Here is a 19,278-nt window from a genome sequence, read left to right as displayed (position 1 = left end):
TGACAACTTATCAGAGATATCTTTGGAATAACATTAAAAACAGTATACCTTAACCCTCAAAAAACAAACCCCACACCAAACATTTTAAATACCAACTACGGTTAATGCTTTTAGCTTTTTTAGAATGGTTTTAGTTTTAAAAAGTCACCCAAAGCATATGCACTGCAGATACTTTAAGGGATATTTTAGATGATTACACCTGGAGAGTTTCAGAAGTTGAAAAGACTTTCTCAACATTTTGGATTTCTGTAGGGTTGTGGTGTTTGTGTTTTTTTTTTTTATGTTGTAGATTTTTTTTTTAAAAAAACATTTTTACAAATATAACATTTTACAAAGTGGTTACATAACGCTGATGTCAGCTCTACTGTCTCAGGCCTACTATATTTCATAATCACAAAGGTATCTCTATAAGGTGCACGATTTCTTTCCATATCAGAGAAAGGTTTTTGTTAGTATAGCTATGAACGTATTTTTCCTTCCCCAGAAAGGCCACAAAATTGTGCTAGAGATTGTAGGGGAAGAAAGAAAACTATGGTCCAAAAGCAATAGCAATGGCAATCCCCTATCCGCAGTACATGTAGCCATTTTATGCAAATTCTAGACTCAAAGAATACGCAGCAAAAAAAGCAAAACAAAGTGAAAAGAACTGTTCAAAGAAAAACAAAAAAAACAACTAAAAAAGTAAAGTTGGCATAACAACATATCCTCAAATTCAGATTTTTTTTCCTAGCAGCATTTGAAACTGGGTGACATACTGCCAGCAAATATCTGTGCAATACTATACACTACCTTTAAATATGATCCATAGTATTTCGTTACATAAGGACTATCACACTGACTTAAAACAGTTATCTCTTGCTGTATATCTTCTATTTCATCTTCTGCTTCCTCAAGGTCTATGATTTTTATAGCAACCACTTGCTGCGTCCGATTATCAATTCCTTTAAAGACTTCACCAAAGGAGCCTTTCCCAATGCGTTCCAGTTTTGTGAATAGCTCTTCTGGGTCTGCTCTATGGTTCTGGAAAAAGAAAGAAAAAAAGGGGAAAAAAAGATATGAGTTATCTTAATTTACTTCCAATTTATTAGCCCTTATTACTTTCCAAAAAGCACATCATCCAGATTTATTATTAGAAAGATCATATCAGATAAATTTGTCTCCCATACACTAACTTCTAATTCAGCTGTTAGTTACAGAATATACATTACACAATTATATTAAAGGTACATGAGTCTCACCAAGGAGAGAGTCAGGTACAAATCTCATTTCATTTCCCCACATAACACTTTAAAAGGAAAGAACAGAGCCATCCTTAATACTAATCCTACCCGTGCATAACTCAGAAGACTGGGGAACGCAATTACTGGCACAGAAGCACAAACATCATTACTCGGGCAAAAAAGGCTGGGCTTCCTACCTGGCCAACAGCCTGGGGCAGACAAAGCACTACATCAAACAACACAGTACAGAGTCAGTTGTGAGAGGACCGCAATACCAGTGTTCACCAGCAGCCTCCAACAAGCACACCGGGCTTCTGGTAAGGTTGTACATGTTCAGGTTAGCTGACAGTGCTGACAGGTAGTTGAGCAAAAGGGATCGAGAGAAGTTTGAAGGAATAAGAATGCTGAAGTGAAACTGAAGCACTGATCTGAACGTGCTGAGAGCACCCAAGCATGCCTTAGAAGGGGGAGCAGAGCACCAGACAGCAAAGCACTGCTGAGGACATCTGATCTAGTCCCTGGAGGTTAACTGCTCTAACATCAGCAAAGAGTGATATCATATAAAGATTTTTTTTTAAGACTTCTCAGCTTCGTTCAAGTAGACAGGAGGGAAAACAAACAAACACCCAGCAAATTCTCATTTTTCTTTCAAGACAAAGCATAACACAACTGCTGAGAGAACCTTGCTTACCCAAAAGCTGCAGCAGTGACTTAGGAAGGATATGGATAATTTGACCCACGGTTTAAGTACATAAAACTTCAGAACACAAAGTGTTCTGAAAAAGGTGTTTTGAAGAGGTAAAACAGACATGTTAACACAACAGCCCATGCTTTGCAGAGTAAGCAAGCTAAATATATTACAATCTACTGAAAAATACAACAGGATTTTGAGAACAATGACCCCTAACACTTCACCGCAACTTTGCTACTGTTCATTTGCTAATGCTGTCAGAACTGGGCAATTCATTGCACAGATGAAGCCTCAAACGAGAGGACTTTGCCAAAAAGCCCTCTGATTCAAAAATCAGCTTTTGAAAATATAAAACCAAGATAATTTGAGATCTTTCTCATACCCCTAAACTTCTTGCTCACTGGTCAGAACAAGTGAGCTGTCATGAAAGAACCTATCTAGCAAAAGCAGATATTTAAGCCAGTGCACAGATTACCTTGCATAACAAAATACTCCAATACCAACATGAAACTCCAGAAAAAATCTTCACATCAATCCTTTTGCAAACAGATGCAAAACCTTTACCAGGAAAACAAAAACATTGCTATTTTGTTCCTTTTGGACTGAACTAATCTCATTTCCTTACTGGCCCCTTATTATTGTTCCGTTCCTTCGATCAAGACCAGAATTTATTCCACAATATGGTGAGATGAATCCGAACAGATTACCAAGGATTTAACCATATGATTCTGCTGAAAATAAACCTGACAAATCAATTCACTGCTCATATATACCAAGCTGTCATTTGTGCTATCACAAGAGGAGGGAACATGAAGTAGTATGGCAGGTTCATGCTGATCTGTGTAGCTAGATTTTAGATTTTGCAAATATACAGGACACGTTGTTCCTGGGTAGCACATTAAAGCGAAAAGAATAAGGAATTTCTCCTTTGTCTACAAAGAGCCCTTTACTACTTTGCTCCATTAGAACACCACGAAACAACAACAACACAAAACACACCTTCAGAGAAATAATTAAGCAAAAAAAATGTGTATTTTCATCTGTTGATAGATCTGAAGGACTTGAAAGATAAGCAAATACACAATCAAAGCAAGTGGAAAAAAAGATAAGTACTATTGTGACCTGAAATCTGAGATAATTAATATTGTTTTAAAAGGAAAGAAAATGACTGTAGGCCTCAGATGCTTGGGAAGTTTTCAGTTAGATGAAAGAACGGTAAATCTTCAAATTACCCAAAGACAGTCACATTGATGGCAGGAGTTGACGCAGTAGTGTATGGCATTTTATTATTAAGACTATAAAAATAATCTGAATTCAAAGTTCATTTTTAGAGCTGTTTCAAAAAATATTTTGGGGACAAGTATGGCAAAAGCAGCAGCAACTGCCACCCGGCCTTCTCCTGCTGCTAGTTAAGCTGCAGAACTGTTACTTAGCTAGCAAACTAATGTGTTTCTGAACTACGACCCCAGTTGGGATAAGAATGATTAACCAATAGTTCTCTGTTGACATAAGCAAAAATCCCCCAGAAAGAGTGAAGAGAGAGGATTGGCAACACTTTCCATTAACCCCTAAACAGTCATCTTCAGAAATACCAGCTTCACTTTGAGATGCTTAAGAGCCTGGGATGCCCATTCGAGTTAATTAGTGCTGTTGGATTGGATAGAAAACCTGCTGAACTCTTCCATATAGGTAAAACAAAAGGGACCTAATCCCACACACAGGCAGCTGATCTAACCTTTACAAGCATTTGATGAACTCAAAGAGCTGCTCTTGGATTTTGCTTGGGGAGAAACCTTACGTAGAAGATTCCTCTGGGATCCTCATTGGAAATGCACACCACTCAGCCTTATACAACCAATTAACGGTTGGTCATCAACAAAACGAGACAGGCCTCACAATTCCCCCAAGCTACTTCAGGTGAATCACAGCTTTAAAAGCTATTTTAACTTCCGGCAATTCCTAATGCCATCACGTGGGAGTGCTGGAGTACAGGCAAAAGATGGCACCACAGAACTGTGCACACCCAGGGGAGAGAGAGGTGGAACAAAGGCAGCTCAGAGCCGAACAAATAGTGCAGAATTACTAAAGGGAGAAGCCGAATCTTTGTTCTGAGCAAATCCCTTTACCGCAAGCAAAGTCAGTTTTACAGCTTCTGTTACAGCTTCTGAGGCTGACAAGCATCTGTAGGATGCTCCAGGACGAAAACAAGTATTTCTGAACAACTATGGCTAATGTTGAGATAATTTCTTTTGGAAAGGCTTCAAACTAAGAACCCTTACATTACTTAAAACACAGGCTTAGAACAAAGACTGCATCTTGAAACATATTTGCTTTTACCTTTCTTTAATTACCTTGTCTTTAAGGTTGTTCTACATGAGTATTTCTTTACATCTGATAAAACAAACAAAAACTAAAGACTACTACTTTCTAATCAAAGGCAAAATTAAAAGATGCAGCAATGCCTATTCTCTTCCTCCTAGTACAGAGAAGGGTGGAGATTTATGTAAATAAAAGTGTGTGTATATACACCCCCAATACAGATCACTGAAATTTTGCAGTAGAGATGCCAGCTAAGCTTCTAATATGGTAGAAATTGAAATGCAACACTATTAATACTCCTGACCAAAACTGTTACTCTATATTCTTTCACAGATATTTCATTGCATAGCAAAAAGGATTAGAAGCTTTGCAAGTTGCCAGCATGAATAACAGCACTTTTTTTTTTTTTAACAGGTTCCTATGGAGAGCCATATCTGCTGAAGAGCAGGTGGTATCAATAGGCAGTGTGTGAACTCCATCATCACCTCTGGTAAGATAACAACTGTAAGTGGACAGGTCAGGAAGAGAATTTATGGCTCTTCTACTCCCTAAATCTGTTACCACAGACAAAAGCAGCAACAAATATGACAAGCACAGGCATATATACATGCCAACTTCAATCTATCCAGCATGAGTAACAATAGTACCAGCACGAGCATGACGATACAAGCCCTCTGCATAGCTTAGGAAGTCCACCATTTCACCAGTGCAGCACAACTACACTGCTTGCGCTAGTGTTTAGCAAAATCTCTGCCGTCCTCGTATCCAAATATGTGCCATTACTGAGTTCATACACATATGCATCTACACACAAGGAGTCACGGGATCATACCACATTTTGTCTTGGAAGAGACCTCAAGAGGTCACCTAGTCCAGCCTGTAAGACCTGAATTGGGTCTTCCTGTAAGAAGGTTCATTAATGTATTTCATTAACGGGTACTGAGTACAACTGCATGAAAAAAGAGAAGCTTCCAAGTACCTCAGACAGAAACTGAATTAATGCCTTGCATCTAACTAAATCAAAACCAGCATCCTCCAAGTCTCCCAAAGCAAGTAATTTAACATAGTCACATTAGATTCCTATGTAGTCCATCCTTGTGAGAACATAAAGACTGTTGTCTTAACAGTATTTCTAAAACCTCACCCATAAATGGTGTTACATTAGCTGGATTTTTCAAGCACCTCCCAGGCTTTATTTGGAACGGAAGTTCTCTTAAAATTGTAGGAATAATACAGAATAGTTCACCTACATTGTGAAACATTGCAGAAATACACAGTTAAAAGATCATTTATAAAAATATAATTAGCTCAGATTTTCTAAGAGGCTAGTATGAGAAGACTTGAGTATCTACTGTCATATTTTTCATGTATCTGCTTCAATGACACCCTAACATATAGTGGTATCTTTGGAAGTCATCAGATTAGCCATGTGTTTAAACGACATTTCAAACAACTGCTACAATAAAGGCCTGACCTTTAGTCAGGTACAAGTCAAAGGCAAACTTTAAGGAAAAGAGTCATCTTAAAGAAAGCTTCCAGAAAAGATTACGTTATGGCAAAACATTAAAAGCAAACCAAACCAAACAAAAAACATCCCTGTAATTAATTTGCTGGGCAGCCCCACAGCCATGTTAGCATTAAAATGCCAGATCAAGAACATGTGCCAACTTTGTTGCTGAAGCCCGCAGATACTGCACTAGGATTTCTCTGAATTCCCAATACCTGAGTTATTGCTGACAATAAAATTAAGCTAGGCTTAATAATTACTGTTATCTGTAAAATCTCCAAGATACCACTTATTGTCTTAAGAATTCATACCTGAAATACAATGAAAAGACACTTGAAAGTCAGTAAAAAGAAAACCAGATTAAAAATTAAGTCACTTAATCTAGTCTCAGCATTTATCAGGCTCTTACAAAACACTGGATCTGGGTCAAGCACATTGAAATCATAGGCTGTCCATCCACTCATAGATATTTATCTATTCTCAGAGAAAAAGTTACCTCTACATTTTTATTCTATTCAAATTCCAAATAAAAATGAAATTAAGAGGGGAATAGGCATGGTGAAACTAACAGGGTACAGGACAACTTCAGAATAATGTTTTACTCAATAGATATAGTAAACATATCTTGACTGAATTTCTTTTCATACATTATCTACATGCAGTTTCAGATATGAAATTAACTGTACACTATGCGTATTCTAACATATACGTGGATATATATATAGAGATAAGTTTCTGTATTTTATCTGCACAGGGAATATTCTACTTCTTTACAATAAAGCCACCACAGGTAGAGAGAGTTTTTTTATACTTCCTAGAGTTCCTCCCCCCTCCACCCCTTCCATTTTCCTTTAAAATCCTATTACGATTAAAGTTACTCATACACACAGTGCCATATGCTTGTATATATATATTATTAAAATACCTTGAAGTCAATAAAAGCACAGGTGCAAATCCATTATCACTTACAAAGAGTCAGAAAAAAATTAACCTGCAGACATTCAATACAAGGGCGGAACCTGTAGCCATGTTTTTTCCTCCATCTTGTACATACTCTGGCTTCTCACTGACTTTTGCATGGACCTGAACTCTGATGTTACCCCACAGTCCTTTCTCAGACTCAATCATCAAGATAATAGATACTTTATTATATTTACCACAACTGATAATTGCTGAAGGAAAAAGTGCTTTTTTTTGATTGCAACAAAATAATTTCATTATATAAAGTATCAAACCTTTACACTAACTTTTCTGTACCACAGGTAATAAAAACTAGATCTGAGCTCTACTCTCCTTAGATGGGACCTGACCTGTTACACCCTTTACAAAGCATCTCCCTTATCTGACAAGGCCAAGACTCATTGCCATTTTTAGTAAAAACCTGAGAACATTATTATAAAACAATGTTCTTTAAAAAGCAAGCAGAGAAAAATCCATATGGCTTTGTTTTCATCACGTTAGCTATACGGCCAGCTGCTTAAAAATTCTTATGACTATCAAATTTTAAAGTCTGGGCGAGAATGAAAGCATTCTCAGATTTTTAAGGAAGGAATCACCTTCATCCTCCAACCCATCCTCTGACCCATGGCAGATGCACGCTGTCAATTGCACACTGCACTGAAAACGGAAACAAACAAACTCACTTCCTCTGTTCTTAGCTATTCTTCCACTTTGGTAACACAGCACAAGAAGCTTAAGGAATAGGATAAGTAAGCCAAAAGCAGGAATTACAACACGTTTTTCCAAAGATTAGCTCTTTGACACTGGCAATTAAAAAATTACACCAAATTGTTTATGTTGAGTATTCTGCATAGTGGAAAAAGACAAAAAGAAAGTCCTCATGCCAGTGAGCTTCTCTGTAACTGAAAATCCTTACAGATACATTTTAACTATCCAGTATTGTAAAATATTTAAATAAAAAGTCCTCAAACCTCTGCATACTGCTTCATATCTTTCTGTTTGCTTTCATCAGTGAGCATGGCCTAGCAAGTCAGGGGAATGTAAAGGGGAGGAAAGCCACAAATAACGTGACTAGATCCTTACTGTGATTTGGAAAAGAAAAAAGCCTCAAGTGACAGCACTCCATAGCTAAGATGGATGGGTGTGCTTTGATGGAGACAGAAGTCAGTCAGAATTCAACAGATTCCCGTATCCCAAAATGTTCAAATTCCATTCTGCATTTATTATGGAGTTCAACAAGCTGATCTTTCAAAACAAATTTAATCTCCTTTGTTGAACAGCGCAGGACAAATGACTGTTGAATGGGTAATTAACCCACCTCAATGAACTGCCTGTACATCTGAATTACAAGTCAGAAGACTACTACAGCTTCTTGTTGCTGAAGAATATTTGTATTCTCCTAATTTTACAAACTGCTTTGAAATACCCAATATGCAGAGAGATTACAAAAGCCACGTCTAACAGGAACACGGAAAAATAGCCATTTATGGGCTGCAGTCTGCTTTTAGCACTATGCCTTTCCTTTCAGCTAGCAGCCTGCTTATCAGTACATAAACAATTTTTTTTTTTCAATTTTTGCCACACCCATTTAAAGGAACATCTACGTCAGCACTCTACCAGCAATAAATTATATCGTTTCGGCATTTGGGCTATTTTCCCAATATTTGGAGGTTTAGTACCTGCAACAAGATACAAGATGGCACCTGCTACACAAATTTCAAAGGCCTCTTACTGCTTTTAGAAGCCATTTTAGGACTCCTTCTGTGCAAGTTGGAACCTGGTAACACTGATTTCCCTCCTGTAAGTAAGGCTAAACTCATACAATAATCCAGATAGGACAAAAACAACAAACTCCACCTTTTTAACATGCTAGTTCCTAAACTAGAAAGCAGCAACAAGACCAAGTTTAATGCACATATAAGTATCCTTGTTAAATCTCTCTAGAGAAGCAGTCACTACTTACTTTTGGGCTAAACAACATTAAAACACGGCAGGAAAACACTGGCTGGAAAAAAAAAAAAGATGGCTCCAAAACATGACACGGGGAGAAGACCAGGCCACAACTTTATTTACCACTGATAGCTCTCTAGGAATAACCACTGCCTGCAATAACCCCAAATGGGAACCCACAGTTCAAGGATATCATACTATTCCTTTAGTTTTGGAGGGGACAGTTTTGAGAAAGGACAAATAATACACCAGTCTACTGGATTCCTAGATTCCTGTCCTCTCTCCGAGGCTACGTGACCACTGGCCCAAAAGCTGTGGTCTGCTCTTGGACGCTGGCCCTTGATCCTATCAATCACACTGGACCTGAAGCTACCAGACACATGGAATCATGGAATATCCCGAGTTGGAAGGCATCCACAAGGATCATCGAGTCCAACTCCTGATACCACACAGGTGCCCATTTACCACAACCCTTTGAGCCCTGCCCGTCAGCCAATTGCTCACCCACCGTATGATGGTTTTGTTTAGCTGCATGCTGGACGTTTTGTCCAGTAGGATCCTATGGGAAACTGCATAAAAAGCTTTGCTGAAATCCAAGAAGATCACATCAGCTGGTTTCCCTTGACACACACAATGGAGGAGGGGAGAAAAAAAATAAAAAAAGAGAACTCCAAAATGAGCTACAAAGGAAGTGAAAAACCTACCCTACCAGAACCAACCTGGCCATTTCAGGAAACTCCTTTTTCCAATTACTCTGCAGCTCATTCATAGCAATGGCAAAGCATCTTGTTACATAAAAGGCAAAGGGAGGTGGAGGGGAGGAAGAGAAACACTCTCCCCCCGCCCAAAAAAAAAGATTCTTCTTGACATCTATGCTGGAATAAAGCTGAGCAGGAATGTAAAACTGTTCTTGTTGTGACCGGTTGCCAGAAAACACCTTCCTAGGTGAGAGATCAATGGCAATGATCTCCCTGCCAGTCTGCCCCACCACACCCAACTTCTGCTGGGGGGCAGGTCCAGCCAGCAGAAGTCTCTGCCGACAATGGCAATGCACTTACATCCCTCCTCCCCTCCCAGTTTCTCTATATGCTTTTAAGTCAATTTACATCAGTGGAATTTCAACCTTTTTCGCTCAGCACTTTACATTCAGGCACTTTACAATAATATTAGTCATTCTGAGGTACGCAGTATTTTTGGTTTTGATTTTTTATTATTTACTCTGTGTTCAGCTCCTGAAGCTGAAGCCTGCACTGAAATACAACTTGACATCTAGCAGGCATATAGCCTCTGACAGCCCCCCAGTAAACATTATTCCAACATTCAGGACCTAACAGTATCCAGTTGAATGAAACGCCTGCAGAAGATGAGGAGGGAGGGAATACTAACATTGAACTGAACAGATGGTTCTTGACTTCTGGTCCATGAAAACGGGGAAGCCACCCTGGGCTCTCAGATTCCCATAGCTCAAGAGTTACACCTGCAGATAACATTTCTCATTCAAGAGAACATATAGAATTCACGCAGATCTGAGCTACAACACTCCATGAAGCTTCTCCAGATACACTGCCTCAACCAAGACCATTCAAATCCAGACTTGAGTAAGATAAACTTTGCTTCACACTTCTAACACTGAACTATGAATAAAGCTTTAAAGAACTGCAATCAAGAAAGATCTAAGCTGAAACTCCTTCCTGAGCTACGGACCTAATCACATACACAGTATATAGCATCTCCCTGCAAAACCACATGCACAAGGTATGATGAAGAACAAGACCAGCAAGCTACTGTTACCTTGTCAGACCCTTTATTAATAGCTTAGCTTCTCTGATGGAGGTTCTTTCGTCCTATTTATTTAGGTAGCAATCCCTCTGGGAGAATAGTTTTCAGTGACTATCACTAGATGGGCACCCTTCTCATGAGATTTAAGTCTCCTTCAGAACTGAGTGTGCTCAGTGATCCTCACCTAATCAGCAGAACAGACTTATTCTAGAAGAACTGCCGAAAGTTTAAAGAACAAATGACAGTTCTTTAAATAGAGTTTAAAAACACCAAGAAACCTAGTGAGACAGTATTAGGAAGGGATTTGATTTTCAGCAATTTTAAGTTAGAAAGAAATAGCAGGACTTGCAACAGCAGCTCACCTCATCTACTCTTTATTTCTGCAAAGAGAGCATACATGTAGCCACTAATTACAGCGTGCAAGAAAATTATTTGTTTCACAACCAATCTTGTGCTGTTTATCCCCCAACCCATCCTCCCCCAAAACCCACCCCTGAACTCCGAGTGCCTGGCAATTATTAAACTCAGTTCCTAAGGCTGGAAAAAAGAAAAACAAATGATAGCCTCTTATCACTTTTCACAGTTGGTGACCCTTTCTTAAATCTGAAGTTAATCACCAAAGAGTAAATGAGTGATGCAACCACTAACGGGTTTAAAATTCATCCTTTCACTTTTGGAGAAGATCAAAAACCGTGTTTTCGGGGCACTAAAACCAATGAAAACTGAGGATAATATGCTTGCCCATCCTTACTAAGATGTTTCACAGGCCTCACGTTACAAACATTACTGCAGTGGCACAAGTAGCCATATACTCTCAATGGCATGCCACGAAGTAACCATGCATCTTCACCGAGAGGGTGGTCAGGCGCTCCCTGGGGAAGTGGGAATGGCACCGAGCCTGCCAAAGTTCAAGGAGCACTTGGACAACGCTATCAGACACAGGGTTTGGTTTTGCGGTGGTCCTGCGTGGAGCCAGGAGTTGGACTCGATGATCTTTGTTGGTCCCTTCCAACTCGGGATATTTTATCATATAAAGAAAGAATCCTCCCCTCAAAATAAACATCTAAATGAGATTTATTTTTTTAAACAAAGTGCAATACAGCACTGAGCTACGAATGTATTTTCTTCTTCTTGAGAAAAGGAAGAAAAAACAACCTTTCATCAGGACTTGTAAAACCATAACAGCAAGATGTTGGAGTTCAAAAAAAAAGCCCATATGAATCTTTTCAATGTTAAATTCAATAGAACAACCACTACCGAATAAAATAAGAATTATATATTTTTAAGTTGAATTACCCTCTGCTCAAAACTGATAGCATCAGATGGTGCAGAAGAGCAAAGCAATTAAGGTGAGAAGAGTTGAGTTTGTTTTATGTATTCTCTGCAGCTTCAGCAGATTTGCTGAATTCCAGGTCAGTGCACTTAACAAGTGTATAAAACTGTAAAATCTGCACAAAAAAAATAACAGGAAAAGACTGCTGAGGATTTTTCTCTCCTGACTGATAAAAGCATCTGCTGAATTCCAGTTGGTTATACCTAATATAACTTCCATGCAGCAAACACTTTCCAAAGCTCACTCTATCCTCCTTTAATAACACTACGACAGTACAAGTATGACTGAGCCCTACTTTTCTTTGTCATCAGAATAACTTATCACAGTGCACGAGACAGAAGGACCAAGCTCAGCTAATGAAGCCCGACCAGACTTAGCAGACTGTTACATTCAATGCAGCTTGTACATCAAGTACAACCAGGAAAAGAACAACTGCAGTGCTGAATTCCACAAATACTTTTATGTGAATCTACTACAAGTAGCAAAGAGGCATGCTCTGCACAAGTCATAAATGCTATCTTCCTGCAGTCTGCCTGCACTGTGGGTCAAAGCACAAATCAAGGAACTGAAATAGCACCAAGGTATTTATCAGAGTCCATTCGTGATCAATCACGAGGAATGCCAGTTTTCTAGGCACTGTGTAAGTTTTCCGGTGACCTTCAAGCGCTAAACTTTCCACTTTCCTCTAGGTAAGTCACATTTCTGAGTGTAAAGCCTTTTCAAACTCGCTGTGGAACTATCTGGATGCCAATTCAGATCTGTGGACAGTAATATATTAACAGATCCTTGAACGGATCCTTTTTCAAAGGTTTAAGTTCCTCTAATGCACACCCTCTAAACATGTAAGTACCTGACAGTAACAAATTACTTGCTCTTAGCATAAGTCTCACCCTTGTAACCATAATAAATAAGGTTTACTAGCAATCTGACACACCTCCAGTGCTTATCTTTAGGCACTGCGCATAAAGAGTCTGTTTCTACAAATTCACCAGTTTAAGAGAAAGTGTATTTTTCTCCCCCCTCAGTCTATGAAGTCTACCACTTCCAAATCTAAGCACTACTACTCCTGTCATCTTCCTATATCCATCCAATAACTAGACTGTAACTGATCTGCCCCTGAGCACCCCGTAGGGATAGAATCTCCAGCTGCCAAGCTCAGGTTGTTCAGCGAGCAGCACCTTACAGTCAGTCTGTTCACTGGCAGCACAGAGAGCAAAGCTCACCTGTACATCTGAGTTTGCATTTAATCAAGCAATCCCTCAACTATGAATCAGAGTACACTGGCTGACAGGTCACGTTTCTAGCTGCTCTGCTTTTAGAGGAAGGTAGGTTCCTTATTGCAAGATAATCTGGATGCCAAGGAAAGCAGATCAGGTCTAAATAACCTTGCTGGCTGCCCTGAAGACTACTGCCATGCAGCATCAGGAGATGAAGCCATTAGAAAAAAAGAAAGAAGTGTTTAGAAGGATAGCATAGCATAGATACAGAGGTAACAAAGCCCCAAAGCAAGTTCCAGAGACGTGCATACTGACAGGAAGAAGAGAGCAAAGAATCAACATTTCCATGAGTTAATGAATGAGTATTTCAGACTTATTTTGCAGAACAAGTTAGAATAGGAAACGTTTATACATAAAAAACTGTAACAACTAAAAGTATTACTTGAGTGAAGTTCCATTGTTGAAGTCTACGAACTAGTTTGGAAATTCAGGATGCTAATAGCAAAGTTTCCTCACTGTCCACCTTAGAAAGGTTAACCGTCACTTATTTGTAAGCTTACAAGAGAGGCTGGAAGTGTTCAAGTAATTTATAAGATGCTGTCAATAACATAAGCTCATCAGAAGATACATCAATCTGAAGTGACTAACATACTTTAAACTTTCTGATCATTTGAAACAAACATAATCCTTTGTACTATGCATCTTGCCAGCTGGAAAGGAGAAATGCCAAAGTGTATGGCTACCAATAAAGGGTCCAACACCCTCACTCCAGCAACACTGTCATTTTCAGTATAATCCCCGGGTTGGTAGAAATACACAGGTAGGCTCAGCTCTAATATCTCATCTGTCTTGCATTACCTGTCCAAAAATGCTCTGTACCAGTTCAATTGGATTCCTCCAAGATACTGCCACAGTCAACAAGATGCTCACTTCACTGTGAGATTTCAAAGTATTTCAGCCTAAAAAATATTTTCAGTATTTTATCTCATTAGAAAGAGGAACCAACTTACAATGGCATCACTGAATAAAAACTCCAACCTGACTTTCATAGCAAAGTGTACCTTGTGTAATCAGGGCACATTAGTTGTGCTCACATAGATCCATCAAACTTGTTTTTCCTTTTAATCTTGCTTTATGTATAAAATACCATAACCTGGAGTATCACACTCAGCTTCAAAGCACTCATTTTGTACATTCACTAAGCACTCTGACTATATTAAACAGTCTTAGAAGTTTGATAGCTGGGTTAAGTTAACATCATACAAGTGGTCCAAATGGAGCCTTTCCAAAAAGCTGAGGGGGGAGAAAAACATCTTTAGGAAGTTGTTTGCGCAGGCATGAATTGTTAGGTATAATACTTGGTTTTGTTAGGGACACAAGACAGGATAAACGGAATGCCACCACTATATAAACAAATGATTCTGTAACTACTCACAAGGGCAACAGATAATACTACCTCTGGGTCTTCCACCGTTCTCATGGCACTCAAAGTGAGACTCCAACTTCACCAGAATAACCCTATGTGACCTTCAGTAATTTTCTATGTTTGGATTTATTTATTTTTTTAAAGGGAATCTGACACTTTATTAGATGAAAGATCTTAGAACAGTCAAAAGAGTTTCTGTAAAACTCCAAAAAGAAGAGTCTGACAGTTTATCACCAGTCTGAGTTTTGTTTTTTAAATAATGAAATGGGATGTAAATCATAGGATTACCATAAAATCGAAGGGTTCGCACCTGTAACACATTCTCTGGCAAATTCAGTTTCCAGCTGTTATATTCAGTAAGTTATTTCCCTCAACACAGACTACAAAATAAGGGGTTTGACATCACATGCGCTTTCACACAGTGCTAGTTTTAAGGCAACTAATAGATTTTCCTCCATCACAGATGAACCTATTTATTCCTTCTTCAGTCACCATGCACTCATTTTAATGTTGGGCAGAAGCAGGGATGCTTTTATAATCCCTTAGATGATCCTGACTGAATATTTCAAATAAGTTTAAAAAAAAAAAAAAGCAGTCCCTATACTTCAGACTACCACCCTCTTCCAGAGCTTTTTTTTTTCCCCATAAACTACTCTTCCTTAAGAGCAGCGAACAGAGTAATTTTGCACCAAAGCCTATCCCTTTTTTACTTTAAGACTGTCAGAACTTGTGTAATAGTTTTCATTAAAAAAAAGTCACCTTGATAAAGATTTCTTAATTCTATGCAGCTGTACATACCTAACAGTTAAAAAAAGGTTTTGCTTTAAACCTACAGATATAGGTTAAGAAACTTGGGTTAAGCTAAAAACACTCGTGGAACTAAGTGCAGTATTACATAAAGTTTATTTGTTTAACAATGGAAAACAGGACCTTAAATAATTTCAAGGTCCTTTTGTGATGACAGGGCAGCTACGGGAAATTGGACAGCAATACATTAAGCAAATACAAAAATAAAGAATTGACAAACTTGGATTTTGAAATACAAGTCTCCCAAATATGAAAATACTAACAAAGGCAGAGGATATAAATAAAGAAGCTCAGGCTAAAGCTTGTAAATCTTTATCACAAAGTTTCTTTAGCTTCCCATTGTTGAGGATGTACCAACCCAACAGTAACCTTGACATATCAATAGAACAGGGAGGCTGAGTGTAGTTTATGTCCTTTTATATAAACAAAAAGTCAGCGGATGACCAAAATTTAACTGATTTTAAAAGGCCTGCAAGCTATTTGAAATCAAAAAAATTAAAGCAAACCTTGGTATTGTAACCAACATAAATTAATACATAAATACTCTTTATACCTCAATTCTACACTTTCTAAAGACATGGAAGATACTTGACCAAAAGAAGTTTTAAATATCTGTTCTGAAACCTCCTAAATTATTAACTGTACATCTCACATATATAGAGATGTATCATAAAGGCTTCTGTGTTACTGGAACAACAACAAAAAATTAAAAAAAAAAACTTGGCTGTTATACAGGCATGACTATCCTAACAAGCTGAGAGAAAGCTGAAAATGCTGACTGGGCTGCCAGTCTTTGACAAGCAAAGCCAATGCTGAAATGAGCATAGCTTCTCTTTGCTTGATAAAGATCTCTGACCAAACTTGTATTAAATTGTCCAATAGAGTAAGAATGAAGAATCAGAGGTATTCCCACCTTCCTATGAAAAATCAGCTATATACTAGCTCATTTTTTTTTAAGCAAGTGCCACAAACATATAAATGACACAAAGCCTCATTCCCAGCCACAGAGAGGTGGAAGTTTCTCACAGATGATGGCTCCCAACAGCAAGGTGGCTGCTACGCTGCGTGAACACCGGCCCTCACTTTTCCACCGAGCGCAAGGTCCTCTGAGACTCTGCACTACAGGCCCAGCGCCAAGTGCACGTCGGTGGGGAAGTCCTGCAGGAGGTACGCCTGCCAGCGAGGCCGATATGTCATTTACAGCGCACCCGCACGCCCTGCGATTAACTTCACTGCGCCTTTAATCAGTTTTAGAAGCTCTTACGTGCTCCTGGATGCCTGAACAAAGGGGGGAGGGAGAGAAACCCTTCGCCCGCCAGGGGCCGGCTGCCGGGACGCGGCCGCCGCAGCGCTCCCTCCCCCAAGCGGCTCGCCGAGGCGCGGCCCCCCCCCGGCCTCCCGTTACCTCGCGGCACCCCGTCCCGCGGGGCCAGGGCTCCGGCCCGCCGCCTTCCCCCGCTCCTCCACAGGCCGGGCGCGGCCTTTCCGCGGCCAGGCCGCTTCGCCCACCCCGCTTCGCCCGCCCGCGGTCCCCCGCACCCGGCGCCCCAGCGGCGGCCTCCGCCCGGCGGGGCCGCGAGCGCCGCTTCCGGAGCCGGGGCCGAGCCCGGGCCCGGCGCCTCCATTTTGGGGCCGGCGCTGCGCGGAGCTCACCTGCATGCCGGGCACTTGCACCGCCACGGGCGAGTGGGCCATGGCGGGCTGCGGCGGCCGGGCGCCGCCGGCTGCTCCCCTCTCTCGGCCTCCCTGCTCCTGGGCGGCGGCGGCGGGGCCTGGAAGGACAAAGCGGCGGGGAGCGGCTTCAGCGCGGGCCGTGCTCCCTCCTTCCCTCCCCGCGCGGCCCGCCCTGCCCGGCGCCCCCGCCCGCTCGCCCGCCGCCGACTCACCTCGCGGCCGCGGGGCTGGGGCCGAGCTGCGAGGCGGGCGGGACGGCGACCCTAGCGCCGCTCTCCTCCCATGCCTGCCGGGCTCCTAGCAGCGGCCCTGCCCATGCCCCGCTTCCCGGTGCCGGCGCGGGGGCGGCTGCTCGGAGCCCCCCGGAGAGGCGCGCGGGGTGGCGGCTCTCGGCGCGGCCGGGGCTGGGCTCAGAGCGCCATGTCGGGCTCCGGCAGGAGGTGGCGGCTGCTGTGCGGCGGCGGCGGCGGCTTCTTCCGTCTCGGCTCCGGCCTCGCGGGGCGGAGCCGCCGCCGCCGCCGCCGCACGGGCCCCGGCGTCAGCTGCCCCCGCCTCTGCCACCGCCCCGGGCCGGGCGGTCAGAGAGTGGCGGTCGGGCTGCGGCGGGGCCCCTCAGACCCGCTGTCACGCCGACGAGGCCGCCCGCGACGTCGCGCTGCGCCCTGGGCCCCTCGGGCTGTGTCGCACTGCCCTGGGCCCCCGGACACGCTGTCACACCGGCCTGGACCCCTCAGGCGTTGTCACCGTGCCCCGTCCCCCTCAGGCGCGCTGTCACAGTGCCCTGTCCCCCTCAAGCACACTGTCACAGGGCCGTGTCCCCCTCAAGCACACTGTCAGAGGGCCATGTCCCCTGCAGGCACGATGTCGCTGGGCCCTGTCCTACCAAACAGCGTCTGTACCTCTGGGCAAACAGTCGCTGCGCCCCGTACCCACAAACACACTGTCACAGCACCTGTACCTCGGGCTCCCGTGCCCCAGAGACACACTGGTGTAAGTAATCCAGTGGACGTTTTATGGGGTTTTGGCTTTTGTGACACACAGAGGTGGCATCTTCTTGTCTCGGGGGCACTCCTGGCAGCCAGCCTCTCTAAAGGTAGTGTGGGCAAGTCCAATATGCTGTGGAGGTGCAGCATACAGTTTGGGGTGAGTTTTGTGTCAGCAGAAGGACTTCCCACCAAGGCCAGCCCTCTGCCAGCCTGGCCCAAGCTGCTACTGGACCATCCCAATGACCACTTCTGCCTCTCACTACCATCTTCCACATCTACCCCAGATTCTGCAAGGGCCTGGAGAGGAAAATTACAGTGTTTTAAGGCGACATTTTTCTCATTCATGTGTGAGTCACCTATTTGTGTTGCATGATTCACATTCCTATACATTAAAGTTTTGCCAGTTACTCAAGTGAAGCTAAAAATGACATCCTTTATGCCGCTGGTCTTCCCCTTACCCCTCTGAGCAAGAATATAGAAATCACATGGGGCGGTCACACTCATGCTCAACTACAAATATCCTCATGGGTTCTTGAGTACTTTCCTCAAATTCACAGATCTATGGGTCTAAAAACTAAGAAAGTGTAAAGTAAACCGGAGACTTAGGATTGTTGCCGATGCTGCACCTACCCTGTTCAAAGGGTGGTTCTCTTCAGAAAGGATGTGACTGGAGGCAGTCTCTCTCCGTTACGACATGGAGAAATGTTGCACTGTGGCAAGGAACACAAAACACCTCTGTTTAAGGTGAGGTTTTGCTAAAACAGGCTAAAGCCAAGAATTTCAATGTTAGGCAGTCTTTCCATCCTCAACTCACTGTGGTTTGAATCAGAAAACAACTCACAGTGACATTAGTTAAGGACAGACTTGTGGCTCATGCTGGAATTACTTTATTTTCTGACTTGCCATTTTGTTAAGTCTTTACTGTTATTAAAATATTTAGATTATTCTGCACCTTTTAAAAATATATAGCAGTAAAAGGTTTTTAAGTGACAGTTATACATCTAAGTTACTTAAGAGCCTGTAAAGAGGTCAGTTTAATGGGTGGAATAACTAAGGTATGTATTTTCTGAAAGTTTGTGTTGTAAACTTAAATTCAAAAATATTTTTATTTAATAAAATTGAGGAAGAAAGAGGGCTTTCTATTAATGAAAAGCTTTCTAAATTGTATACAGTGGCTCAATGAATAAATGAATGAATATCCACTCATAGAACCTCTGAATCCTGCCTGGTTCATTCCACCCAGACATACTTAAATCACTTCTCATCTTACATTTTAATGACCTGTAGAACCTAATTCCTAAAAAATCCTGACAAAGGACATTGGAGGGTTTTTGTTTCAGCTGCTAATGCATTACCATTTTGGTTCCCTCTGTTCCTCCTCTGACTCTGAGGCTCTGCTTTTCTTTTTC

At 41.7% G+C, this 19,278-nt stretch overlaps 1 protein-coding gene across 1 annotated transcript in view; it reads right to left on the bottom strand.

Moving 5' to 3' along the window:
- The window catches only part of STK26 (serine/threonine kinase 26), a 33,470-nt gene extending 16,091 nt beyond the window's left edge, over positions 1 to 17,379 (bottom strand). The window contains exons 1-3 of the mRNA XM_035541318.2: positions 17,096 to 17,379; positions 16,863 to 16,981; positions 790 to 1,020 (exon numbers count right to left, since the gene is read on the bottom strand). Coding sequence (XP_035397211.1) covers positions 790 to 1,020; positions 16,863 to 16,904 — 273 coding nt within the window. The 5' untranslated portion in view covers positions 16,905 to 16,981; positions 17,096 to 17,379. The remainder of the gene's footprint in view (positions 1 to 789; positions 1,021 to 16,862; positions 16,982 to 17,095) is intronic.
- Positions 17,380 to 19,278: the final 1,899 nt, after the last annotated feature.

This window comes from Cygnus atratus, chromosome 13 (assembly GCF_013377495.2).
Source record: "Cygnus atratus isolate AKBS03 ecotype Queensland, Australia chromosome 13, CAtr_DNAZoo_HiC_assembly, whole genome shotgun sequence".
Taxonomy (NCBI): Eukaryota; Metazoa; Chordata; class Aves; order Anseriformes; family Anatidae; genus Cygnus; species Cygnus atratus.
The sequence above is the reverse complement of the archived record's forward strand: the minus strand, read 5'-3'. Positions and strand labels throughout refer to the sequence as shown.